The sequence below is a fragment of the Mirounga leonina genome, unplaced genomic scaffold (assembly GCF_011800145.1).
Source record: "Mirounga leonina isolate KUSES-001 unplaced genomic scaffold, KU_Mleo_1.0 Mir_173, whole genome shotgun sequence".
Classification (NCBI taxonomy): domain Eukaryota; kingdom Metazoa; phylum Chordata; class Mammalia; order Carnivora; family Phocidae; genus Mirounga; species Mirounga leonina.
This window is the reverse complement of record NW_023270447.1, coordinates 80,803,969-80,830,211: the sequence shown is the minus strand read 5'-3', so window position 1 is coordinate 80,830,211 and position 26,243 is coordinate 80,803,969. Positions and strand designations below refer to the sequence as shown.

Genomic DNA, 26,243 nt, shown 5'->3' with positions numbered 1-26,243 from the left:
CTTTCCTTAGTTTTTGCAATATTTTCCCCAAATTCAATAGCATTGCTGTTTAAATGGTCATTTTAAAAATACTAACTATAAACAAATGTAAAGAAAAAAAAAAAACAATAGCTCTGTCACCCTGAAGGCTAATGTTTGTTCATCTTTTGAATATAGTGTTCCATAATGTGTCATGCATGCTTTTTCCAAAAGTGGGATCGATCTTGGCACACTGGTTTATACCTCACCTTTTTCTTACAGTTAGGTGTATGGAGATACAGTTCATGCACAGCAAAACTCTCTCATTTTGGAGAATAGAGTTCTAGAAAATTTTAGCAAATGTATTTCATCATGAAACTACTCTGAGTCCTATGGCAGGGACATCATTCCGTGTCAGTGGACCTAACCTAAATGCCCAGCAATAAGGGATTGAAAAACAAAACCAGTCATGCCCTAAAGTATTGAACCAATCCCCTAAGGCTGGGCATGGAGGTTGCCTCACACCCTTCGCTCTGGTGAGCAGTGCTGTGGGAAACATGCTCCTTGTGCTGAGGAGGGGTCTGTATGTCAATGCAGCAGTGGGTGGGAAGGTGGGCACAAAGCAGCCCACCGTCTCCCTGGGCCCCCACCCTCTCCTTCCCTCTCGCCCGGCTGTAGGGAACCGGCTGGACGAGGGCTCGGACGTGGAGTCAGAACCCGACCTCCCTCTGAAGCGCAAGCAGCGCCGTAGTCGGACCACATTCACGGCTGAGCAGCTAGAGGAGTTGGAGAAGGCCTTTGAGAGGACTCACTACCCGGACATCTACACCCGCGAGGAGCTGGCGCAGAGGACCAAGCTGACTGAGGCGCGGGTCCAGGTGAGGCGGCGCCTTGGGTGTTTGCCCTGCGGGCATATTGAAGAGGCAGGAATGGAGAAGGTGGAGGTGGCCAGCGTCCCAGGGTTTAGTGGGCCCCCAGAGGGGTCTGCAGCGGGCGGTCCAGGGACTGTGTAGACCAGAAATGCCACTGGCACTTGATGCAGAGTAAGTGGGCAGCAAGTGGTGCTTGACTGAGCAAGGGGTGGATAGCCCCAGGGCAGCCAGGATGTGCAGTGAGGCCTCCTGGATTGTGCTCATCCCTCCAGGGACGAGTCAGGAGAGAGGGCTCGGGATGCATAAAACAGCTCCAAATCTCTGATGAGGGGAGGAAGTGATGAGGAGGAAAATTCCTGAAAGGCCTAGCTTCTTAAGACAGGTAAAGAGTTTCCCGTTACAGGTAGCATGCAAGCACAGGGTGCAGGCATGTTCCTGGTGGGTTAGAAGCATCAGAGGGAGGGTGGGCAGACTTCGAACACTCCCTCCACGCCCTCGAGTGTGTGGTTCCTCATCAGCGGGGGGCTGGGGGCAGGGAGTGTGGAGAAGGAGCAGAGCCTGGGCTTGGCCGGCCCCTCACCTGCCCCCCTGGCCAGCATCGGCGGAGGGAACAGCCCTCTCTCCCCAGGTGGAGAAGGAAGGCAGAGGGTCATGCTGCGCATCTCCTGTGGGAACTCCTTCCCGGACTGTCTTCTCCGCAAGCGAGGGAGGTGGGTCAGTAGGAGGGGCCCCCCCAAACTGCTCACTGGGGACTCCCAGCTGAGGGGAACCAGCCTTTGCTGGACACCCACTTTGTTCCCGCCGGAACACTCGGGCCTTCTCACACATGACCTGGTGGAACCTCAGACCTCCTTGTCAGGCAGGTCACCTCCGGGCAGGCCACAGGGACAGAAACAGGCTCAGAGAAGCGACATGCCCGGGGGTACAGAGCTCAGCTGGGGCTGAGCTGGGCCCGGAACTCAGGAATAAGTTGACTCAGAGCCCGGGATGTGACAGCAATAGGGAAAGTTCTAGAAGCAAGCTGGCATGTAAGCGCTCCAGGAGTCAGCGTACCTCCCTCCACTCTCCCCACCCCCACTCCTGGAGTGGGGGGTCCGTGGCTGCCTTGGAGGGAGACCCCCAGGGGAAGGGGCAGGCGGCAGCAGCCAGCTCATCTCATCCCCTCCCCTCCTCTCCAGGCTGATACCCGAGCCTGCCCTCGCCTCCGGGCCTCCCTCCCCCTGCTCTGATCCTCCTGCAGCTGTTCTCCTGGGCACATTCCTGGGTGCTTTCTCATTCCCACGTCTGGCGGCCACGGCTGCTTCCCACCACCTTGAAGCCTGACTGCTCCTTGTAAAATTTCCTGGCTGTCAGGGCAATGCTTTTATTGGCCCAGGGGACCCAGAAACAGGTGTCACTCAAGGTCCAAGGGAGGGGGGCTGGGAACAGAGGGAGCAGCCAGAGCCTAGGCAAACCGGTAGCGAGGGGGCCCAGGCAGACCTCTTGCACATGCTGACTCCTCTGCCATCCTTTGGGCTCCCCCAGGGCAGTGAGTCTCCCCAACTCTAGCCTGAGAACTTAGCAGGGGAGGGGCCCATATATGTTGAGTTCGAAAAGAATGAACAAAGGCTGACCCCCCAAAAATCAAGACAAGAATAATAGAACATTTGACCTGGAGAAGAGATTTGGAAGATAGAGCTAAGAGGCCCCATAGGGTGGGGACTGGGAGCCACAGGCCTGGGTTTCCATTTGGTCTCTGGCTCTGATCAGCTGGATCACCTTCAACAGATCAGTTTCCCTTCCTGAGACTTAGTCTCCCATCTATATATAAAGGAAAGGAACTAAGTGATCACTGAGCCCCTTAAAGTTCTAGGATCCTTACTTATTGACAATCAGAGCTGCATTGTGAGGTGATGAGATCCCCATTACTGGAAGCATTCAAGCCAAACTACAAAGTCCAGTCGATCAGAAACCCTGGTGAAAGCGCTCCTGCTGTGGATAGTAGAGTAGGGAGCTCAAAGCCTCCTGAGCACTGCTCCAATTCTATGGTGTTGGGGTCTCGGGTCTCTGTTTCTAAGAGTCTGTGGTTCTGGGATTTTGCAGTCCTGAGACATGTCATCTCAGCGGCCCCAGGGAGATGATGGGAGCGGGCTCCGAGCCAAATGCTGAGGTGTGAGGTCCAGCTCCAGCACGTACACCTCCGGCCTTAGTTTCCACATTTGCAAAGCAGAGATGGCAGTAACAGCAACCCCCCGCCTTGTTCTAAGGGTTCCAGGCTTACACGTGAAAAAAAACCACACACTCAAGGTTAGGTAGCGCCATAAGGGGGGTACATTCTTATTAAACTGCACCTGTTCTTGGTGGTTCCAATTCTGGCCACCCTGGAAACTCCTGGTGCATTCATCCGGCACTCACTTATTGAGCACCTACTCTCTGCGGGACGCTGTTCTGGGCCCTGGGGACTCAGCAGACAGAAATCTCTGCTGTCGTGGAGCTGATATCCCAGGAAACGAGGAAACAGGAACACATGTCAGGCGGGGTTCTAGTAACTCAAGTGCGTTCCCTCCCTCGGGCTCTGCTCCAGCCCGGCTTTTGAAGCCTAGAGGTGTTACCTGGCATCCCTGATGTCTGGGGGAGACACCCCGTCTCAGCTGGCAGCAAGCCACCAAGAAGTGTGGGAAAGGGGGTCAGGCAGGAGGACACATGCCTGGGGACCAATAACTTCCTCTGGAAGAATCTTCATTTTTAAATAGCTAGGGGCCAACCGTGCACCTTCCTTGGAGGTAAGCGGATCTGAATCTTTCCGTAACAGTAGATGATGTTTATGGTGCACTTCTTATGTGCCAGGCATGATGTGCTGTGTTCTACGTACATTATCTTTATCATCCTCCCCGTAATCCTAGGAGGTAGGTATGATTAGTCTCTCCCTTTCCAGGTGAGAAACCTGAGCTTTAGCTAAGGGCAGAAATTTCCTGAAGACACAGTTACTAAGCAGCAGTGCTGGGACTTGAACCTAAGTCTGCCTGTCCCTTTCCTTTCTTCTGTGCTCCATTGAGAGAGGGGCCAGATGGACTACTCAGCTCAGTAAGCAGCTGCTTCCTGCAGCGTCCTGCCCCCAGTGCAAGGTGTTGAGGGAAGGATCAAAAATGGATACTAAAACTCAGCCTCTGCTCTCGAAGAATGCAGCCTCGATCAGGGATTCTGGGTGGGTGCTCGGGCTACCCCTGTCCCTGCTGGAGCCTCCATTCCCCACCTGTGAATGGGCAGCTTGCTCTTTCAGCTGAGCCATCAGAGGCTTTCCAGCAGGATGATAGTTGCAGATGTTGTTCTAAGCACTTTGCCCATGCGAACTCATTCAAGGTTCAGAACCACCGGAGGGGGTGCCATTATTAGGCACAAAGAAACAAAGACACAGAGGGATAAGGGAATTTGCCCATCTTAGTGGGAGTTAGAGGCAGGTTTCCAAGCCCAGGCTGTCGGGCTCCAGAGTCCCTGCTCTTAATCATCCCGTTACACTTTGTGAGGAAGGAGGTACCTGTTAGGATGGAGACATCCCTGGGAAAACAGAATAGAGGAAGAAGAGGTGAGAGAATTGAAAGCAAAGGGCATGTCATCTCCTCTGGGAAGTCCTCCCAGATTCTGAGAGGTAAAGGTGGAAGCCTGTCCTCAGACCTCCTCCCAGCACGTGTATGTCCCCTGAGCTTACCGCCCTGGGAAACAGGCATTCTTTGCCTTGTCTGTCATGTGCCCAGGTGGAGGGCAGCTTGAAGGAAGGCTAGGACTGTCCCGTTCAGCTCTTTATCCTTAGCATCTCGCTTGGCACGGAGCAGAGTCCCAGCAAAGGTTTGAGATGAGAAGAAGGGAAGGAGAAGGAAAAGACGGAGAAGGATGGATGGGGAAGAACGTTTCCAACTTTCTTTAGTATTCTTTATTCGAGGAAAGGGTGACTCCCAGCTAAGGGACAGAGACAGCGTGCCACACGGGAGCAGCGGGTCCATTCTCTAACCAGCTTCGAGATTGCTGCCACGTATGCAGATTACCCATATTGTTATTCACTTCTAAAACAAAATCAATATATTTTAAAATGAAAGCGTCTACCACTGTCACATAAGGAAGGGCTTTGGAAACACACACCAGGGAAGGCCGAACAACATGATGGAGGTCCAGCAGGAGAACAGCACATGCAGGGGCTCCCCTCTGTGTGTTAAAAAGGGACTAAGGCCTCATCAGCACCAAGCCCAGACCTTGTCTTCCACACGCCCAGAAGGCCTGGAGGACAAGTAAAGCGGTTCCGGGCTCTTTAAGGTCTGTGTTGCTGCCCACTGGGATGTCCCTCCAGCATGGGGTGCTAGGAGGCCCACCCTTCGGGAAACACGGAACGGAAACAAACATGAGCCCCCCACCCTCTCCCAGAAGCAGGGATAGAGGAGACATTGCCCGCTCCTCGCCAGTTCAGAAGCCCCTCGGTCCGACGGGTGGCATCCATCCCACCAGGACGCCCTTGGAGAGACCCAGTGCCCTGGGGAGTGGAGAGAAGCTGGGACCTTAATTTTGATTCAGAGCCCATTTTCACTCCTGATCTGACTGCCTCACCCCCTTTCTCCGTACATCCTAAACATGTCAGGGGCAGCTATTCTGTTCATCTGGCTCAGAAAGCTAAACATAGCTTCTCTCCTCCAGAAGGATCCAGAAAACAAAAGAAGACACCAGGGACACATAAACACCCCCCTTCCCTCCATCCAGCTGAGACTGCCCTCCCCCATGTCTGCAGACTTGGTCTACAGGTTGGGGGGGTTCTTAAGTGATCCTGTGCCGGAGCGGTCACCCATCCCACTGCATGGGCAGGGGGCGGGGGAGCTCACGAGGAAGCTGGAGGCCTCTGGTGAGGAGGCAGGACCTGCCTGAACTTGCCTTAGATCCAGTGATGAGGGAATCAGAGAGGAGGAGGCATTGCAGCTGAGCCTGCTGGTCAAGGAGTCGGCTGCGGGAAGAGGGTCTGGGTTAGAGGGAACTGCATGTGCAAAGCCCAGAGCTGGAAAAGGAGCCCCCCTGAAGTAGCCCCTGTGTCCCACACTCATTCTCCTTTTCGGGCCCAGAACTCATTGCAAATCCAGACAGGTGAGTTCTAGAAAGTCAGACTGATTTAAGTTTGAACCTCAGCTTCGTTACAGCTAGCTGGGTGGCCTTGGGCACATTATTTGACCCGTGTGAGCCTCAGTTTCCCCTTCTGTGAAATGAGAATAGGAGGACATGTCTCATGGGTCTCCATATGGACAGACGTGAAGCACTAGCACAAGGCTTGCATCAGAGGAAGACTAAAATGCATTAAGTTATTTTTCCATGGATGCTTAATATACGCGCATGTGTGTGTGAGGTGGGTTCTCCTGATCAAGGGGGCCCATGCTGGGTAAGCAAAGTTTAGCAAAGCCAAGCCTCTGGCTCCGAACAAAGGACTGGTTCTCACATCTGCCTCTGCAGATGGGTCTCATTCAGGCAGGTTCCCGACATGGGGCTTCCTGGGGGGGACCGCGTGTTAGAACAAGGATGGTCACCCACATGTCCATCCATCGGGGCGGGAGCAGCTGTAATGGAAAGAACACTGCACCCAGAGTCACCCAGACTTGTCTGTGCCTGCAGCTCACCCTGTCATGTGAGCAAGTCACCCACTGTCTCTGCATCTCCGTTTGCTCATCTGTAAAATGGGGATAACAGTGATAATCCCCTCACTGGGTGGTGGTGAGGGCAGGATGGGATCACGCCCACAGAAGTGCTCTGCTCGCTGCCCCGAGCTGCAGGAAGGTGCGGATCTCCTCCCACGGAGGAGGATCCTGGCTGGACAGAGGGTGATGGCTCGGGGACCGGTTCTAGCTGTGTCACTGCTCTCCACCTGGAGCCGGGCTGAGGGCTCTCCACTCTCCGCTCTCCACCCCCAGGTCTGGTTCAGTAACCGCCGCGCCCGTTGGCGTAAGCAGGCAGGAGCCAACCAGCTTGCAGCGTTCAACCACCTTCTGCCAGGGGGCTTCCCGCCCACCGGCATGCCCACACTGCCCCCCTACCAGCTGCCGGACTCCACCTACCCCACCACCACCATCTCCCAAGGTGAGTGCGCAAGCTTATCCGGGTACCTCAACCACACCCTTTCACCCCCACCCCCACATTCCTCTCTTCCTTAACCAAGAAGGAATCATAAGGGCTATTTTTTAAAGATTTTATTTATTTATATGAGAGAGAGAAAGAGCAAGAGCAGGGGGAGGGTCAGGGGAAGAAGCAGACTCCCCGATGAACACAGAGCCCTATGTGGGGCTCAAAGCAGGGCTCGATGCAGGGCTCGATCCCAGGACCCTGAGATCATGACCTGAGCCCAAGTCAGACTCTCAGCCAACTGAGCCACCCAGGTGCCCCAGAGCTATTTTTTTAAGTGACCGTTTGTCTATTTGCATATGGATAGACGATTAAGACAAAAAAAAGGTTTTGCCATTGAACTTCTTGGTTCTGCCAACAGACCACAGAGCATCCAGGTGAGGATGCACAACGTAGCCTCCCTACACACCTTTGGAACAGAGCTTCTCAAACTGTAAAGTCATGTGCATCTCCTGCAGTATTATTAAAATGCCTAAGTGACATACAAGGCAACCCTCCCTCCCTGGACCTTCCCTCCATTCTGCCCTCCTCCCACACTCTTCCCCACCCAGCACACATTAGCGATCCCACTACTTGACATCTGACTCATGAAGTCCCCGTGGCTCCCTCTTAAAGGGCTGGCAGGCTGGAGTTCTGGAAGGCGAGGAGAGAGGCAGGAGACCCTCCCTATGATTCTTGATGAAAAATTGAGGACCATCCCATTCTCTGCAAGGCTGCCTGTAGGAGCCCTGGCAAACAGAACAACAACCCTGCAGCCAGGAGCAGAAATGGCAGCTCAAACCCTGGCCCCACCACTCACTAGCCTTGCCACCTTGCACAAGTGCCCCGACGTAGGGATCGTGTTCTTGCCTCATCCCCTTAGCCAGTACTCATAAAGGCACCCGGCAAGTGGTTGGTGCCCACAAAATGTCATCGGGACAGGCCTGGGTAGATTAACAGAGTCCCCAGCAAGGTCTGACTTTGAGTCCAGATGACATTTATCAAGCACCTACTGTGTGCCAAACACTGAGCCACATGGCTGGTTCGCAATTGCTTTGAGGTTATGTGGAGCATCGTTTAGCTGTCAGTCAAGACTTGGCTAGTCCCTAGTGCCCTGCCCAGAAGCCAGCTTGTCCCATCCCGAGTAGTGAGAGAAGCGGTCCCTCCTTCCGCTGGATGGAGACTGGGAGGAGGAGGGTCCTGGCTTGTTTTCCAAGCAGATGCTTCTTTCCCTGCGCTGGGACGTCCACCATCTGGGCTGGGGCCACTTGCTCAGGCCTTCTCGTGGGTCTCTCCACAGATGGGGGCAGCACCGTGCACCGGCCCCAGCCTCTCCCACCGTCCACCATGCACCAGGGGGGGCTGGCCGCGGCCGCCGCAGCCGTCGACACCAGCTCTGCCTACGGAGCCCGCCACAGCTTCTCCAGCTACTCGGACAGCTTCATGAACCCGGCGGCGTCCTCCAACCACATGAACCCCGTCAGCAACGGCCTGTCTCCCCAGGTAGGTGGCCTCACCGGACCGGTGTCCAGGAAACCACAGGCTCTTGGGTATCTTGAGAGAGTTACAGTGGCCAGTGGGGATGCTCCTTCCACTTTCACTGGTCGGTATTCTGGGATCCTCCGCCCTGGGTTTATGCTCTTCAAGCTGCAGGTCTGGGTGACCCAGCAGGCAGATATGGAGAAAGGGTTCTGTCCACCAGAAGCACACAGAGACCGCATTATAGATGTCTCCGGGCCCGAAAGCCCCCCTCCCCAGAGCTTATGAAATGCCCCCACCCACCTCATGGCTGTTCGGCCCATAAAAGTCGGGCATCTTCAGACAGCGTGTGGGGGGAAGCCTTGTACCATTTCCTGTGAGGTGCTGACTACGGTTCGGGCTTTGTTCTAGAACCAGGAGTCCTTCCTGGATTCCATCCTGTGCTCCATCTCTTGCCTTTCCCCAGGAGAGACCTATGAGTGAGAGGCAGGACCACATCCGATTTGTAGCGAGAAACACGGCTGCGGTTCTAGACTGGGAACTCTGCCCCCATTGGGTCTTGGAGCTCATTCACTCACGCGCGATTGGTTGCTGGCAAAGTCCCTCGTCCCTGTCCCTGCTGTTAGAAGGCGTGGGGCCACCCTAGATCAAGTCAGAAAGACAGTGCTGAGGCTGATGGCGGTGACTGGTGGGTCTGGGGAGCAGGACGTGGTGATACTGGTCACCTTGAGGGTTCCTTTCTGTGGCTACAGCAGGCTCTCAAATAGCCATGGAGGAAAGAATTAAATCCAAGGCTGGCTTCACCCTGCCTCCCACCTTCTGAGCGGCCTCTCTCATGTCTGTGGGAACACACATGGCGCAAGCTTTTCTGAACAGCTGTGGTTCGGGAGGAAAGGTGGAGGCTGGCAGGGGGTTGAATCCCAGCTCCAGTGCTCAGGGGATTTGGGAAGTTAGCATCTCTGAGCCTCAGTTTATCCCCCATTGAACTAAAGAGTGATGAAACCAGGTGTTGCTGATCTCCTAAGAAGGGTGTTCTAACTGGCCAAAGCCTTAGCACTGAGCATGGCACAAAATAGAGGCCAAAAATACATTAGTCCTCCTGCCAACCGCCCTCCCCCGCCCCCACCATCACCAGGACAATACAATTAGTACGAGAAACCTGTTACTTGCAGAAAAAAGGGGACCAAAGGGGAGGTCAGCCATATCCATCTCGCTTCCTGTTTTTGTCAGTAAAGCTTTATTGGCACATAGCCATGCCCACTTATTTACGTATTTATGGATGCTTCAGGGCTACAACACCAGAGCTGAGAAATTTCAAAACAGACCACATGGCCCACAAGGCAAATAATATTTGCCATCTGGCCCTTACAGAAAAACAATTGCTAACCCCTGGTCTAAGACCTTCGCAAGAATGTTCATTTTCTGTGTGATTTGGGTTCATCCCTGTTTGCCTGTTAGTGAGTGTGGTTGACAGCTGAGTACATTTTTGTGTCATCGTCTATTTATGGGTAAGATCCCTTCCCCTCTCTCTGCCTTGATTTTTCCCACCCATGAAATGGGGATGACACTAGCATCTATCTCATAGGGTTGTTGAGGAAGGTATGAGCTGACGCGCATAAAGCACTTAGCCCAGGTCCAGGGCAGAGCTGAGCTCTGGGGAACTTGAGCAGCTCCGTGCAGAGCTCTTAATGGTGATGCACCAAGTCCTGTTGGGGCCCACGTTATGGGGCGGGGGTGATGCAGCCTGCAGACCAGAATGCTTACCCGCTGGAACCTAGTTGGCCTCTTTGGGGTTCAAGGCCTTGGCTTTGGTACTGAGGACAAACTGGCTGAGCTAACCTTCCAGAGAGTCAAGAGACAGACAGGACAGGATCCCAGAGCTGGCTGGGTGACCGTGGCAGCAGAGACCCGAGGTCTCTACACCTGAGGATGTGGTCCAGGCCTGGCCTCACAGTACGAAACAGGTTAGAGGAGCATCACTTGGAAATCTGAAGAGAGACATTAAGATTATATGGGCCAGCCTTCTCACTTTACGGATGGGGGCCGGGGACACATTGGCCAGGCCAGAGCCAGGAGTCTAAGGCACCTGGCTCGCTGACTACTGTTCCTCGTAGCCCACTGTCTCAGCGTGGGCTGAGGTTTCGCCCCAACACGACAGTTTTGTCACAGGGCAGAGGAGAGACAAGCCAGTAAGGGGACCCTGGCTTCTGGAGCGTGGCTCAGCAATGGGATAAAGGGTGAGGATGTCCCATGCACTGTGTGGACCCAGAAACAAGCCTCGGGGAAGGAGGAGAGAGAAAAAACAAAACGAAACAAAACAGCCATTACTGTAAACAGCCAGTAGCCCAACCTTCTCCCCGCCTGAGCTGGATCCTCACCTCTCCTCCCAGAGACCCTTGCTTGGGAGGCTTCCTCCCCGCACTTCAGGTGGAGAGGCTATGAGGACATGATGGATTGGGCCAACTCCGGAGACTTGCCCAGAGGTTCCCACCGAAGGTGTGAAGACAGATGGAGGGTCTGACAGGGGCAGAGGGGACCAGGAGGTGAACAGCTGCCGGCAGGGAGAGGGGGCTGCGCGCAGGGAGGGCAGGAGGGCAGGCCGTGTGCGCTTCTGTCCGTGTGAACTCCCGGGCTTCAGCTTGGATCACTTCCGGAGGAAGGGGGCAGTGAGCGGGTGTTTCTGGATCTGTACAAAAGTTTCTGGTATTTGTGAGTCCTGGGACGCCCCCTCCTCCCTCTGAGCAGGCCAACTGCATGTCTTGGGCACATCTCTGCGGTCTCGGGAGGGATGGGGGGTGGCGTTCTCCACCAGGACGGATCCGCTTCCTTGGGTTCTGTCCCCCCAACAGCAGGGAGGTTGTCTGGAGCTCGCATGGGCAAGAGGGATGGGGTGGGCTCTGCCTGGGATGGGGCTTCCCCTCCCCCCGGACTGCAGGTCCCCACCACTGCCACCCAGATAGCCTTGGCCCTTGCTCTTACAAAAGCCCAAGGGGATTCTGTTCGGGGATGACATCGGGGCTCTGCTGAGCACCTGCTCATCACACTGCCCGGTTTGGGCCAGACCCGGGTCCTTGTCTCAGACCCAGCCTGGGAAGTGGGGGCTGTCAAGCCTCAGAGATTCCACGGAGAGACTGCCCAGCAGAGTCCCATGGAAAAGCCATTTATTCAGCTCTGCCCTGGACCCTGGCTCTCACAGAACAAATAGTTACGGAGGGCCTGCTATGTCCAGGCACTGTTCTAGGCCCTGGGGATAAATCAGTTAACGTAAGGGATGGAGACCCCCTGCCCTAAGGGAGCCAGCGGTCTAACAGGACAGACAGACAGTACATAATAATTAACAGCAAGTTCACGCTATGTGTCTGATACCACTTTGACAAGGACAGCTAAACTTTCAAGCCCCTGTGACTCAGACCCTGTTCTGAGTGTTTCCTATACCCTCACTACTTGGGCGGCAAAGCCAGGATTCAGCCCTCCTCTCTGGAGCCTAGAATGGTAACTGCCCTCCTGCCTCAGAAATGTGCATGCTTACCCTCTTTTTTGGAGATTGGCAGCAAGAAGAAATCCTCTCCCCCTTCAGCTCGGTGGAGGGGAAAGCTCATTCAACCCATGTCTTGGATGAGAAGACTGAGGCCAGGGCCTCAGGTCAGGGGCCACTGGGCAGAGTTGAGTCACATGGGCAGAAAAGCCTTCTGAGAGGTTCAGACACCAATGAGGCTTGGTTCCCTCGTAGCCCCACCCCTCCACCACCTGCCAAGCCCAGTTTACAAGATCAGGGACTCAGCACTCAGCACACGGACGTCCCCAGCTTTGTGCCTGGGGACCTTCTGAAGAGGTACAAGGAAAACCAACACAGCTGACCCTTGAACAACGTGGGGATTAGGGATGCCCACCCCCCACACCGTTGAAAATCCACGTATAAGTTTTGACTCCCCCAAAACTTTACTAATAACCTGCTCTTGCCCTGAAGCCTTACTGAGAATGTAAAGTGCATCAATACCTATTTTGTAGGTTCTATTCCTTTTATACTGTGTTCTTACAAGAAAGTGAGCTAGAGATGTTACTAAGAAAGGCATAAGGAAGAGAAAATACATTTGCAGTGCTGTGCTGTGTTTATTGAAATACAGCACCTAGGACAGCACCTGCCACATAGTTGGCACCCCAAAACTCTCCCTTATGTGAGAGCTGGGGTCCAGGGCAGAGCGTATTCAGTGCACCCACGCAGTTCAAGCCCGTGTTGTTCAAGGCTCAGTGTACTGCCCATAAGACATCGGGAACTAGGATTCGCAGACCCCCTAGGCTGAGGTCCTTGGAAACAACTCTTAGAAAACAACTCAGGACAACTTAGGGCAAGAGGAACCTTTTGTGGCGTGAACGTGAACGACAGCGAGCAATCTGATGCTTGCTATGGCAGGATATGCCGGTAGGGGGAGTGGGCAGGGATACAAAGGGGACACCTATGTATAGGTCCCTTAGGATACCTGCCCTTGGGAATTCCCCAGTCTGATGGGGGAGACACGGCTCCTGCCTTGAGGGGCTCCTGGTCTGAGAGAGGAAGGACTCTGCTCCCGTCCTCAGGAGCTCACAGTCAGAAGTGGAAAAAGCTCTGTCCTTAGATGCCCTAGGGCGACGGTAGGAGCCAATGCTGTCCTGGAGAGCTCCCAGTTTGAGGGGACACAGGCTCAGAAAGTCATTCACGGCTGCTCACCATCCAGAGTCCCGAGGAAAGAATCAGGAGTGCAGTTCTGTCCGTTGGCTGAAGGCTACGGGCAGGGCAGGGTGCCCTGTGCTGGGGGCTTCTTTGGGGTCCTTGTGGGTGTGTCCCTGGGGCAGGAGGACCCGCCCTTGGCTTGAGCTTCCTTCTCCCCCAGTCTTTTTAGATGCAGATTCTATCAGAGTTGGAATTGGAAACTGAGGCCCAGACAGGGGGAGAAAATTGCTCCAAACCCTAGTCGCGTTAGCGGCAGGGCTGGGACCGGCCCCAGAGCCCCAGACCCTCAGCCAAGGGCCCCTGCCACTGCTTCTCAGAAAGGGGACATTTCTTTCTTGCCACCACAGCTCATTTTGCTCCCTCATAAGGCCCCACATTCGTCATGTCCTTGGCTTCTCTCTGGAGCTTAACGGGAAGGAACCTGTAAAAGGGATTTACATATTTACCATTTCCCCCGCGCTGAGCTAATGAAACGTACTCTAAGTGTGTGTTCATCACATGGCCGTGATCAGCGTACAAGGCTTTTTGTCCTTTTGGGCTCCCTGATGTTCTTTTCTCCTTTCCCTCTATTGCCCGGAATAATTACAGCGACAGCTAAAGTGGAGTAGACGTTCCTGGCGGGCTGGCTCCGATGGAGCCAAATGTTCTAGCCACTTTCACTCAGAGTCTTGGCCGTATCTTGTGACCTCCAAATTACAGATGAGGAAACCGACTTGTCCAGGGTCATCCATCCATGCATCTATGTACCTACCGTGTGCCAGGCTCTGTGGTAGGTTCTGGAAAGTGGCAGGACTGGGATTGGACCGGTCTGCCTCCAGAGCCCACTGCGCTTGCTGTTCTGTTGTATCTGCCCCCCCCCACCCCCCGAGGTTCGTCCTGCACCCCATCTGGTGAAGCTGAGGTTTGCACCCACAGGGCATAGTCAGGTTCAGAGTCCGAATCAACAAATGCTAAGTTTTCCCTTCCTCCTAAAACCGGCAGGAATAAAGCTCAAGGCTTTATTTTAATTTCTTTATGAAAGGGATCTTCTGAATGGCTCACCATAGCAGATCTCCCTCCTGGCCTCCTTCGAGGGCCCCAGGGGAGCCAGTCCAGCCAGGGGAGATGCTCCATCAGCTGAATACCTACAGAGTGCCAGATCCCACGTAAGCGCTTTGGCTCTATGAAGTCATTCAAGCTCTGCAGAAACCCTCCGCCTGGGGAAACGGGCTCAGACAGGTTCAGCAACTTCCTGAAGGCCACAGAGCAGCTGAGTGGCAGAGCCGGGACTCTGACAGAGCTCTACCTGACCCATGCACCGCGCCTTGCGGTGACCCTCAGCAGGATACTTCCGCTGGCTCCAGGGAACCGAGCTGTGCCCCTCATGCGGTGGGCCCTGGAAACTCCCCGTGCTTCTTTCTCCTCTCACTTCCTCCTTGTGTTTTTTTCTCTTTATTGGCGACACTGCGTTTATAATAAGCATTTAAAATGAGTCTTGCTGGACCAGAGACGAGGAAGGAGGAGGGAGTGGGAGATTTGTAGGCAGGAAGACGGGGAGGGGGATGGTGGGGTGTTAAATAGCCCAGAATTTTTAAAAAACTGATGCAAATCACTGGTAGGAGAGAAAATTATGTGCAATTACGTCCCGATATTGGAAGGTTTTGCCTAGCCCAGGCAACAAGATCTCATTAACAAGCAGAAAATAAGATTGAAATGGTGTGTAAAAGAGCTGAAAAATGAATTTGAATGCTGCGTTTGTCCACAATTACCCCCTCCTTCACACGTATTTTATTGCAATTTTTTTATTATTCTTAATCTCTCCATTCCTCAAAGCAGATTGGGGACATCCTGGCATTACCAGGGCATCGGGAGGAGGTGTGGAGGATTTCCTGCTCCCCTGAAAGGAGACCCTTCTCTCGCACATTTTCCAAGGTTGGGTTTTGGAGGGATCAGGATTCATTTCTCCGGCTTAGTGGGTTGTAGGAACATGGGGCTTTAACCCCAGCCCCCAGCCGAGTGAGCGCGCCTCTGCGCCCCGCCCAGCCCTTCCTTCTCCCTTCTGGGTGCCTCTTCTGCCTCCAGCTTCCTTCCCTGTGCCTTCTCAGGATCTCTTCCAGGCTTGCCCCCTCCCTGAGGGTCTCTCCCACAAGTCCCCTGAGTAGGAGGAAGGGGGGTGGCAAGAGAAACTGCAAGGCCCATTGCCAGCAAGCAGCTCTGGGGTGGAGTTCTGGTCCGGCCATTTAGTGAGTTGCTATGTGGCTTTGGAGTGGCTTGCTTAACCTCTCTGGGCTTCATTTTTCTCATCTGAGAACGGGAGTGATAATCTCTAACTCTCAGGTGGTGCCATGAGGATGAAGGGAGAATTTGAATAAAGTGCCTGGTACATAGTAGGTGCTTAATAAATTCGAATCGATTCTCCATCCCCCACCACCCTCCCCGCGTCTGTGCCTTGGCCTCCAACTCTGCCTTACTCCCTTCCATCTCTTTCCCCCTTCCCTTCCCTCCTCTCCCTCCTACCCTCCCTTCCATTGGTTGGAAAATGCCTGAGTGGGTTTCTAGTCCAGGACAGTGCAGTATGTCCCCCTGACCCCAGTCCTGGGAAGAGAGGATGCTGGGTGCGGAAAGCACCCTTTTCTGCAGAAAACACGGGGAAAGGCTATCTCTGCTCTCCCGCCTCGGGTCCCTGGAAAGGATGAGCAAGGATGGAGGGAGTGACTGGCTCAGGTTGGACGGACATGGCTCTGACCCTCAGTGGCTTTCCCCAGGATTAGGGAAGAGCTGAGTCACCCCGTCCAACCCATGTACCCATTTCTCACCGTGACCAATGGTGATGGGGTCAGGGGTCAGCTGGTGGGAAGGGCGACAGTCTATGGCCAGAGTTTCTTGGCCCCGAAGCCAGATGCCATTTGGCAGCATCTGCCCCCCCAACCATACCCAGTGCTAGCCCAGCTTCAAGACACCCCTCTGCCACAAGCCACATCAGAGCCCTGATGGGGGTGCCAGGTGGGGGCGGTGGGTCGTGTCCACTCAGCTCATCAGGTGACCCCACACCCCAAGGGCCCATTCCCCTTAACTCCTGCCAGGCCAGTCCTGGGACAGGGATGAGCCACAAGGCTCAGAGAACCGGCCATGGGGCCCTGCGCATCCTCGAGCCCTGCCAGCCCCTAGAGGGACAGACCCTGCCAAGATCCTGCTCTCACATCCAGCTTTGCCTTTGTCCACAGTTAACCCACCTCAGTGGGAAAAGCTGAGTTATTTCCCTCCTGGCAGCTCCTCGCCAAACAAAACCACCTGCTCACGTCAATCAGAGGCTCAGTTCCAGCCCACAGGGAGAGGCCCGGACAGAGCCTCATCTCCTGTGAAAACAGACCCCCGTTTATTTCTCTGCCTTTCTCACTCCTTTTTCCTGGGTGGAGGGGATAGGAGCGGGGGAGGCGAGCCTGGGATCAGGAACTTTCCAGACTGCGATTGAGGGAGGCAGGTTGTATCTATGTGCAGGAACTGCCAGGAACTGGGGGGCCGGGTTTATTGCTCCTGCGCGACTTTAGAGTCTTTTTATCATCGAGGGAGAAGTAGGAGGGTCACCCTGGCCCTTTCTCCTTCCTTAGAGGACCAGGTGGGATTCTGGAAAGATAGCATCTTAAGTCCATATCTCTGAGTCTGGACAAGAGATGTGAGTCGAGGGCTGCCCTCAGTCAGGGCTGCTCTGGGCCTCTTTTTTGCCCACCACCCAAACATGTGCAGCAATTTGGACTTCGCACCTCGAGAGGCTATGGGTGCGAGCTTCCCACAGGCAGAATAAGGCCTGGCGTGAGCAAGTGGGGAAGGGGAGCCTGGATGGCAGGGACCACACTCTTCAGTGGGACCACAGGCGAGGCAGCAGTACCCAGTGGCTGATGATTCATTTTGGCACGGCAGAGAACCCAGTGGCCGGCACGTAGTAGGCCTCCAGCCACCGGTGGTGAGCCCCCGGGCCTCTGCAACCTGATCACACGCAGCCATGCTCTGTTCCCAAAAGGTTTCTGAGGCAGCTGATCATTCAGTTTGTACTTGAATGTCATTACCTACAATTCCCTTCAAGTTCATTTCCCTAGCTCCTGTTATAAACACAGCCTATAGGGAGGCTCAAAAAAGAAATGGACATGGCTGTCTCTCTCTAACCAAGTATATTTCAGGGGAGACAATATTTAGGGAAGGGGTAGGAGGCTGGTGCGGGCAGGACAGCAGCAAATCATAGGGCAAGTACTAAACCAGTGTCTAGTGCAGATGCATCATGAGCAAGTGGAATGATCATACAGCCTGGGGTTCAGATACCAGCTTCTCTACTTACTTGCTGTGCGACCACAGGCAAGTTACACGAGCTCTCTGAGCCTCAGTTTCCTCAGCTGTAAGATGAGGCCGATACTACTCACCTTGCAAGATTATGAGCAATAACGAGACCTTGTTCATAGGAAATACCTAGTACCATGCGGGGCATATAGTAAGAGCTTACTAAGTGACAGTTTTCTCCTCTCTGCTTCTCCCTGCCCCGATTAGAAACTGAATGAGCGATGTCCATCCTCAAGCAGAGGGCCATTTCCTTTCTGGGACTGGAGGTCTGGCTTAGCCAATTTCCAATTGGGACTTCAGGAGATCTGAGCTCCCTGCTGGCTCTGCTTCTCACTCACTGTGTGACCTTGGTAGATGCCGCCCCTCCGGGCCTCAGGTTCCCCATCTGTGCAATGAAAAAGATGGACCAGTTGCTAGTAAGGAAACTTCTTGCTCAGAGCCTGTGATTTCTGTGGGTTCTTTGTATGAGCACATGAGCCACAGCCTCTAGATCCGTGGGCAGGGGCTGGCTCTCCTCTGTGTCCCGCATCTCCTCCTCACCCTCATGGGGACCAGCCTGGGCCTTCCGGGCTTCCCAGCAGGCCGGGGCTTTAGCCTCCTAGAGCTGCCTGGTTCGGTGGGCAAGAATGCAGATAGCGGGTTTGCCCTTCTTTCTGATTAGCACAGGGGCTTGGAATGAGACAGTCCCGGCAGATAGAGAGGAAGAAAATGAGGGAGATTAGCAATTAATACAGCGGGCAGACACGCTGAGCGGCTCAAGGCCAGTCCCTGGGGTCCCCAGCAGGAGGGAAGCCGCCAGGATGGCCAGCAACTGGACCTGGGAGGCCGGGCAGTACCCCAGCTAGGACAGGCAAGGGGACTGGGAGGGTCCCCAAGGGGTCACGCTCTCTCCTGCCCCTAGGATGTTGTGCCCGCCGGGACTCCTTCTGTGTCTCTCTGCTGTGTCTCTCTGCTGGGACTCCTCCTCCACCACCCTGTCATCTCGAAACCACTCCCGCTTATTCCTTAAGACTTGGCCACCTTCCGGGACACCTTTGCTCACTTGTATTACTAGACAAATATTATATAAAAAGAACTGCTCTCTTTTCCGGAGCACTTACCACAGGCCAGTCGCTGTACTAAGCCGCTCACATGGATCAGCTCATTTAATCTTTGCACCATCTCCTTTGGAAGGGGAAGGCTTCACAAGTGGGGGGACAGAGGAACCAAGCAGTTTAAATCATTTGCCTGAGATAAACCACTCACAAGTGGCAGGCCCTGGACTTGAACCCAGCCTGCCTGGCCCCAGAGACCATGCTCTCACCTGGCACATGTCATGAGAATGGTCTGTTTCCCACTTGCTGGTGAGATTTGATCTCCGCTATTCCCAGAGCCCCAAGAGGCAAAGAGCAGGGGTGTCAAGACGTGGGCTCTAGGGTCCCTGTGCCTGGTCCCAATCTCTAGCACTGTCACTTCCTACCTGCATGATTCCAAAGAGGTTCTGCTCTGCCTCAGTTCCCGCCACCATCAAGCAGGGCTAGCAGTAGTTCCCATCTCATAGAGTAGTCTGAGGAACGAGCACGTTGTGATATGCAAAGCGTGTTGGCATCTGGCACGCTTCGGGGTAGCTATTTGCAGATGGGGGCTCCGAGGCCACACAATGAGTTGGGGCAGGGCCAGGTCCCAGACCTCCTGTTGCAGAATTAATGTTCCCCTGGTGCCCTGGAGTTCCCCTGCTCCTTCCTGCTTCCTTGTCTAGGCATCTGCCCTGCCCCAACCTCAGCCCCAGGGCTCCCCTCTCTGCAGACCCTTCCCACAGCCCCTCCTCTCTCCTGGCCCTCTCCCCAGCTGTGAACTTTTCTCCAACACCTTTGGGAGTGGGGACAGGTGTTCTGAGCCACCCCTAGGAGTTAGGCTGCAGGATAATGGCTGATGGGGAGGAAAGGGGCAGAGGATGTTCCTCCCCTGGGGCTCCTGGGAGCATCTGAGATCTCCACCAGTGTCCCCCAGGCACCGCTGGTGACCTTTGGAAGGTCAGGCCTGAGTGCCACCCCCACTCCTGTATGGCCTTGGCCAGTCACTTCTACTCAGCACCTGTTTCCCTGTGAGTGATGAAGGCCAGCACTTTCTTTAGAGGGAGGACAGACTCCCTGGCACCCCTAGCCCAGCCAGACATGCCCCCCACCTTCCTTCTCCAGCCAGTCTTGCCTCCATGTCCCATCGTTCAGCCCAGAACTTTCTCTTGGTCCCACCTGATGGGAAATGAACCTGGGGTTTCTTCTGGGCACTTCCCTCTGCTTCCCATTTCTCTGCTTCCCCCACTCCTCCCTCCAGCACCCCAGTTCTCCCCACCCCTTGTCCCTCACCCCACTTGCACCCAGGCTGCTCTCAGACCCCTTTCCTTCCTCCCCCCATCTCTCCGCAAATCCAGTCCTGCTCCCATTCTCTTTCTCCTAATCTCTTATTCTTCTCCACTCCTTCTCTCATTTCCCTATGTCTCCAGCCCCCGCCACTCCCACCCCCCATTTCTCCTTTCCCAATCTGCCCGCTCACGACCCTGGCGTGGAGGGGGGGGGAGGAGGGGGTTGGGTTGGGGGTGAGGCTCCGGGCGGGGGCTGGGCGCGGTTCCGGGCCGGGGGAGGCGGGGCTGGGTCCGGGCAGGGGGGGATAGAGGGGCGCGGGATCGGCCGGATCCGCACGCCCACCCCTCCCCTCCCCTCGCTCCGCCGCCGCCGCCGCCGCCGCCGCGCCTTTGATCCATGGCCTGAGGCCGCCTGACAGTGGAAAATGCGGGGAGACAAAACCACTCAGTCAAAGTGATTCCCAACAACTGTCTCCCCGAGATAAGGACGCGCTCGGGCTCGGCGGCCTGCTTTATTCCTGCTGCCCCGGCCCGGGACCGGGGAGCAGCGCGAGCCCGGCCGCCCCCGGAACGCGCGCCGCCCGCCCGGCCCGCCGTCCATCCAGGCGCGCGCGGTGGCCCAGGGGCCGGGCGGCGACGGTGGGCGAGCCGGCGGCCGGGGCTGGCGCTCCGGAGACAAGCAGGCAGGAACTCGCTTCCTCGGCGGGGCCAGGGCTCCTCCCCCACTCCCCAGGCATTCATTCCGCCCCCTTGCACCGATGCACTTGGCCTTCCCTCGCCTAGAACATGCTCGCCCTCCCTCTCTTCACTTAGCCAAGCCCCATTCATCTCTCTGGTCTCAGCCCAGAGGCCACTTCCTGCGAGAAGCCTTTCCGACCCTCCAGTCTGGGTGGCCGCACCCCCTCCCAGGGTAGCAGTTTTGGCTCTGAATTCCAACTTTCTGGATACTGCTCTCTCCCCCTAAAGCCAGGACCAGGTTATGCTGGTGGCCCATGTCTCCATCACAAAACCTAGCACACAATAGGGATCCAGTGAACAGCTGTGGGCATGGCTGGACACCCTGAGCATTCATTCTTTGCCCAACTCCATGGCCCCTCCGTTTGAGGACCTCCCTTCCAGTTGGTTCTGCAAGACACAAGCAAGCAAACCAGGAGCCAAAAGCCTCCAGAGAAAAGGGGATGCCCCAGACAAGGAGAGGGATGGGGGTAGAGGGATATCTGTGACCACCCCCGCCCCCCGAGTCCCCTTACAAGGGAAACCCCTTCCTCAGGGCTGGCCTGGCTGGGCTGGACGTGGACCACCTGGAGGGGTCCAGCTGTGCTTCCAACCACCTCCCTTGGCAAGCTGCGGTCTGACTTGGAGGTTCGGGAGGTCAGATTTTGTAAAGTAAGCCAAAAGGGAAGCTCCACCATTCTACCAGAAACCTCCACAGAGCTGTCTTCTGGGGGCAGAGAGAGCCAGCACGTTCCCATTGGTGGCAGGGGGTGGAGGTCACGGGGCAGGGGTAGAATTCAGCTCAGAGCGTCCGCATCCAAGCCGGCATGGAAGGGGTGGCCTTGTAAAGCACTGAGCAACCCGATTGGGTGGGGGTGGGGGGGCAGCAGCAGAATCTGGTGTTGGGGATTCAGTAGAGACTGTGGTTCCCAAGCCTGTGCATTAGAATGATCTGGAATGCCTGTTAAAAATCTAAATCCCAGACTCCACCCTGATTGGCTGATGCCGTAGGTCTGCATGGGAACCAGGAGAATCCATATTTTAAAGAAGACACCAACTGAGGCAGCCTGGATTATCAGAGAACTGGATTAGCAAGCTTTCACCTTGTCAGCCTCCCAGGAGCACCTTGACCTCCCCTTTCTTTAGGAAGTGACCTCAGAGTAGGGTCTGTTTGAACTGAATGGAGATCCCTTCTCCAGCAATGTCCAAGGCCGAAGGCATCCTAAAAATAGTTAACCCAGTGCTTCCTCTTACTAAGAAAGTTACCCACAATGGCCCTGCATGCCTTTCACTGCCTAGAAGGACTCAGGGATTAACAAGGCTTCTCCGAGGGCACGAGTGGGTGTGGCCATGGGGGGAGGGACAGCCTTTACCTCCAGCTGTGCTTCTGCTCCAGTGCCATGGGCGATCCCCACTTTGACGCAGAGCCCTGGGGAATCTCAAGCATGGAGCAGAGCCGGGCGGGATGTGTGAGGAAGACACACCCCTGGCTAGCTCCTGTCCCTCCATCCTGCTGGTCTCTTGGGGACCAGCAGAGAGTATGAGGGCTCAGCATGCATCCCTCTCTCCAGACAGTGGGTCTGACCTTTGGGGTCAGAGGATGAAGGTCCTGCGAGGGCCCCTGTCAAGCATCTTATACAAAGGGGGCACATCCAGGCTGAAATTGAGACGTGATGCCCGGGGCAGAAGTTCCTGAGCCTCCCACAGGGCCTGCCTTCCCTTCCCCACCACAGATAATGCCCCCACTACCCTACTCCCCTAACTCCCCAGGCCCCCTGGGTGCTGACCTCAACCCCAGCTGATTCCATGCTCCCTCTCTAGGGAAAAAGCAGCTGTCCCAACTGCGGTCCCGTCCTGCTTTGGCCCCCCGAAGGGGCGGGAGCGGGGTGGCTCTTTCAGCACCGTTATTGTCCATAATAATGGCAATGACATCATCGATTTGTTTAGAACCTGGGGGTCAGCGAGGCACTTTTGCCCTGTTCTGTGATTTGATCTTCGCTGAGTCCTGAGGGTCTGGAATCATCATGCCGGTTTTGCAGACTCAGAGAGGCAAAGCTCAAGATCAGCAGCAAGGGATAATGTCGGCATCCAAAACCCAGGTCTGCCGGATGGCAGAGATGAAACTCTCCTCCGGGCTAGGCTGCCAGCACAGGCAGAGGCTGGACTAGACCCTGGCTGCTCTGGGTCTGGTCTGGACTTCAAGGTCCCAGGAGATTCACGTGTGCAGGAAAGTTTAAGAAGCACTAGCTCAAGTGCCTTCCCCAACTGCCCAGCTCTCACAATCCCCGTGAGCTCCCTGCAGTGACTCAGTGGACCACCCTGGACAGCAGAGGGAGAACAGGAGGGGCCTGAGAGGGAAGGCCCAGAGGAGAAGCAGGGGAGCAGGGGAGGTAGGCTGAGGGTTCCCCTGGCCCGGCAGTCCTATGCTATGGCGACAGCCAGTTGGACCAGGGTGTGAGCCTGGCACCCCGGACATGGTGGGCTCAGGTTTGGTGCAAGAAGCTCCAGTGTTGACTGAGGAGGTGCCTCCTGCTGGAGGTATGCAGGAGTGATGGGCAGAGAGGCAGGGAGGTGCCCAGACAGACTGACAGACCCATAGAAACGGTCTAGGATGCTGGTGTAGAGAACATCAGAGTAAGGGAGCAGCTGAGGCACGGGGAGAGAGGGAGAGAGGTAGGGGGAGATAAAGAGTCTGGAGGAGAAACACATAGAGGGATAGAAACAGGAAGAGAGAGACACCCAGAGACTGTAAGAGACAGAAACGGGAGGAGAGAGAAGGAAAGGAGAGACAGAGAAATGCAGGGAGGGGTACGCAGGCAGGGACAGGGACAGGGGCAGGAAGACAGAGCAAACAAGGGAGGCCAGCGAGCAAGGCGTGACGGGGACTCAGGGACACCGCTGGAGGGACACAAACTTACAGAAGTGGGGTGGGGACAGGGAGCTGAGACAGGAGGGAGCCCCCAAAGCTGGAGGGGGTGCACGGAGAGAGGGCTTGAGGGAGACACAGGGCACTCTGCAGCACGGACCCCAGCCCCACCACCTCCCAGCTGTGTGCCCTTGGCTCCCTCCGGCAGGAAGGCAGCAACAGAAAGGTGCCTTCATCCCCCGAGTCTTGCTGCTCTGTGCTCCCTCCTCCCACCTACAGGCCAGGTGTCTGTGGCAGGGCCTTTTCCCAAACAAAGGGGGCTGCCCGTGTGGCAGGGCCTTTTCCCAAACAAAGGGGGCTGCCCGGGCCTGAACCCCAGATGCCCTGCTCCCAGCCCTGGCCTTCTGGGGGAGGGGGTGGTTGGTCTCAGAGCCCTGGGAGCTTGGGGCGAGAAGTCCTGCCCTTCTAACGAGTGTTTCCCTTTAGTTCCAGATGCCCCTCCCCCCACAGATGCTCCCTGTGATTAATGTCCCCATCCCCTAGGTCTGAGACCAGCCCCTCCTCCCCAAGCCAAGCTGGTAGCTGTGTGGGCAGCACAGGGACTGAGCCTTCCAGAATCCTGTCCTGGTTCCTCCCTCTTCCTGGACCTTCTCCAGCCACCAAGAGCAGAGAAAGACCCCTCCTCAAAGCCACCCTCAGATGCGCAGGTTGACTCCGGCCAAGTTTTTATTGAAGTCTCCGTCTTCCCATCTGTGTGATGGCATTGATAACCCTGCTGCTGTGGTTAGGAAGAGGTGGTGTCAGCAAAGGGCCTGGAGCCCCTTGGGGCAAAGCCGGGAGACCTCTGGGCTCCGCGAGAAGGCCCCCACAGCCCCGACGCCAGAGTCCCTGATGGTGCACGTGGGGCACAGAATAACGTTGGCTCTGACAGAGGTACAGGGAGGTGAACTTGGCATCATCAGATTGTGGGGGAGTGGGCATACAGCCTCCAGCAACTTGAAGGCTCTGTGCCGTGGCAGGGACGGCATCATGAATCACGGGGGTACGGCCAGGTAATTGGGGGACTGCCGTCACGGTTGGGGACCATGGATGGAGATGGAGGCTGAGTTTGAATTGGCCAGGGTGAATGGGAGAGTTTTCGATAATAATTCTCCAGCTGGGGGCAGTGGCTACCAGCTGTGTGATCTTGACCAAGTGACTTGACCTCTCTGTGCCTCAGTTTCCTGATCTATAAAACATGGGTGGCCAGGGTACTGATTTCCCAGGGTTGTAGTGAGGAGCAAAGGAGTTAACACAGGCAAGGCTTGCAGCAAAAGCCGTGAAGAACTACTAGCCAGGATGCCGAGCGGTTATATTTGGAGGTGTGCTGGGCACAGGGTCACGGAGTTGGGCTGTAGGGGAGCTGGGGCCCCGGGCTGGCACGGGATGGAGCCGGGACTCCATTCCAGCTCCTTTCCCCACCTCGCCCAGCCCCCTTCCCGAATAACCCGTGGCATCGCCTTCCCAGCCTGCAGTACCCGTGAGAGAGCTGCTATCTCTTCCCGCATCTCTCCGGGCCCGGGGACCAACGGGAGACAACATCTCTCCGCAGCCGTCCCCAGCCTCTTGTTTGTTTGGTGCGTCGGAGCCATTGGCACATTTTTGCTAATTTTGTGACTGCCTTTATCAAATGGGGATTCACGGGTGCTTTATCCTCGATAAGTGGATTAGTCGGTGAACTAAATAAGACGGCGTGGGACGTGGGGGCTGCTCTGGAGAAGATATTTGTTTCGCGAAGAATGGAGCCTGCGTTCCCTGCCCTGTGCAGGCGAGGCAGGCCGGGCAGCGAAGTAGCTGGAGGGCCCTCCGCACTCCTCCTCCTGGGGCAAGGAGCCCAGACTGGGAACTCTCTATGAAGCAGACAGGACGTGGTAGGGAGGCTGGGTCCCTGGAGGACAGGCCCCTGGGTCCCTCTGGGAAGGGGGTGGGGATGGAACCTTGGATTAAATCCAGTCACTGCAGTACACCTGGGCTCATCTGAAGAGTATCAGGTGCCTGATACTCCTCCCTACCTCCCACCTCCCTACACCTTTCCCTTCCTTCCTCCCCTGTCCTCCTAGCCCTTCCACTTCCATTTTGTTTCATTTCCTGGTCCCTCAAACACCTCCAGAGGCCTTTTGCTAAGCACTGTGAATCCAGACATGGGTAAGACATGGTCCTTGTTTTTGCAGACAGAAGCCCAGAAGCAAACCAATATGATAGCAAGAGGCGACTCTGGTTGCACACCGGGGCCTCTCAGCTTCTCCCCAAAGTACCCCTGCTGTTGGTTGAGTGTGTACTCTTGGGGCCGTGGGGACACAGACCTGTGACACAGACATGCATGCACCTTATGGATTCTTTGCCATTGTGCTGCCATAGTTGTGGGTCCTAATAAGGTAATAAAATAGCATCGTGTCAGGTTGACTCACCAGGAAGTCGCACCACGTTCAGCTGGTGACTTTGCATGGCGTGTGATGTTGCTCGGCGGCATGGGTGTCAGGCCCAGCCGGGGAGGTGAAGATGATGGGGCCGTGTGGGGTCTGGGTGACTGAGAGCCTGATAGATCACAGAAGCAGAGAGTGCAGAAGCAGGACCTGGATCAGGGCAGCTGTGTGGAGGTCAAGGCCAGGAGGCGGCCTGCAGGGTGCCCGGATGGGGGCATAGGGGTCGGGACAGAGATGTGGATTTCAGAGGCGAGTCTCTCTAAAAGACCCCCAGGTGGAATAATATGCTTAGGGAGAGAGGATAGGAAGAGGCTGGGAGGATGCATGTTCCAGCAGTTCTCCCACAGCTGGATGAGAATGATGGGGGGTGCGGAATCCAAATATTTTCTTTTTCCCTCCCATTTTCAATCCGAGTGGCCAGAAACCTGAGTTGCAG

At 55.6% G+C, this 26,243-nt stretch overlaps 1 protein-coding gene across 2 annotated transcripts in view; it reads left to right on the top strand.

The window, feature by feature from the left end:
* PAX7 (paired box 7) overlaps positions 1-26,243 on the top strand; it is a 94,414-nt gene that overhangs the window by 49,258 nt on the left and 18,913 nt on the right. For both annotated transcript variants that reach the window (XM_035019653.1, XM_035019652.1), the window contains exons 5-7: positions 637-836; positions 6,743-6,908; positions 8,230-8,432. In XM_035019653.1, coding sequence (XP_034875544.1) covers positions 637-836; positions 6,743-6,908; positions 8,230-8,432 — 569 coding nt within the window. The remainder of the gene's footprint in view (positions 1-636; positions 837-6,742; positions 6,909-8,229; positions 8,433-26,243) is intronic.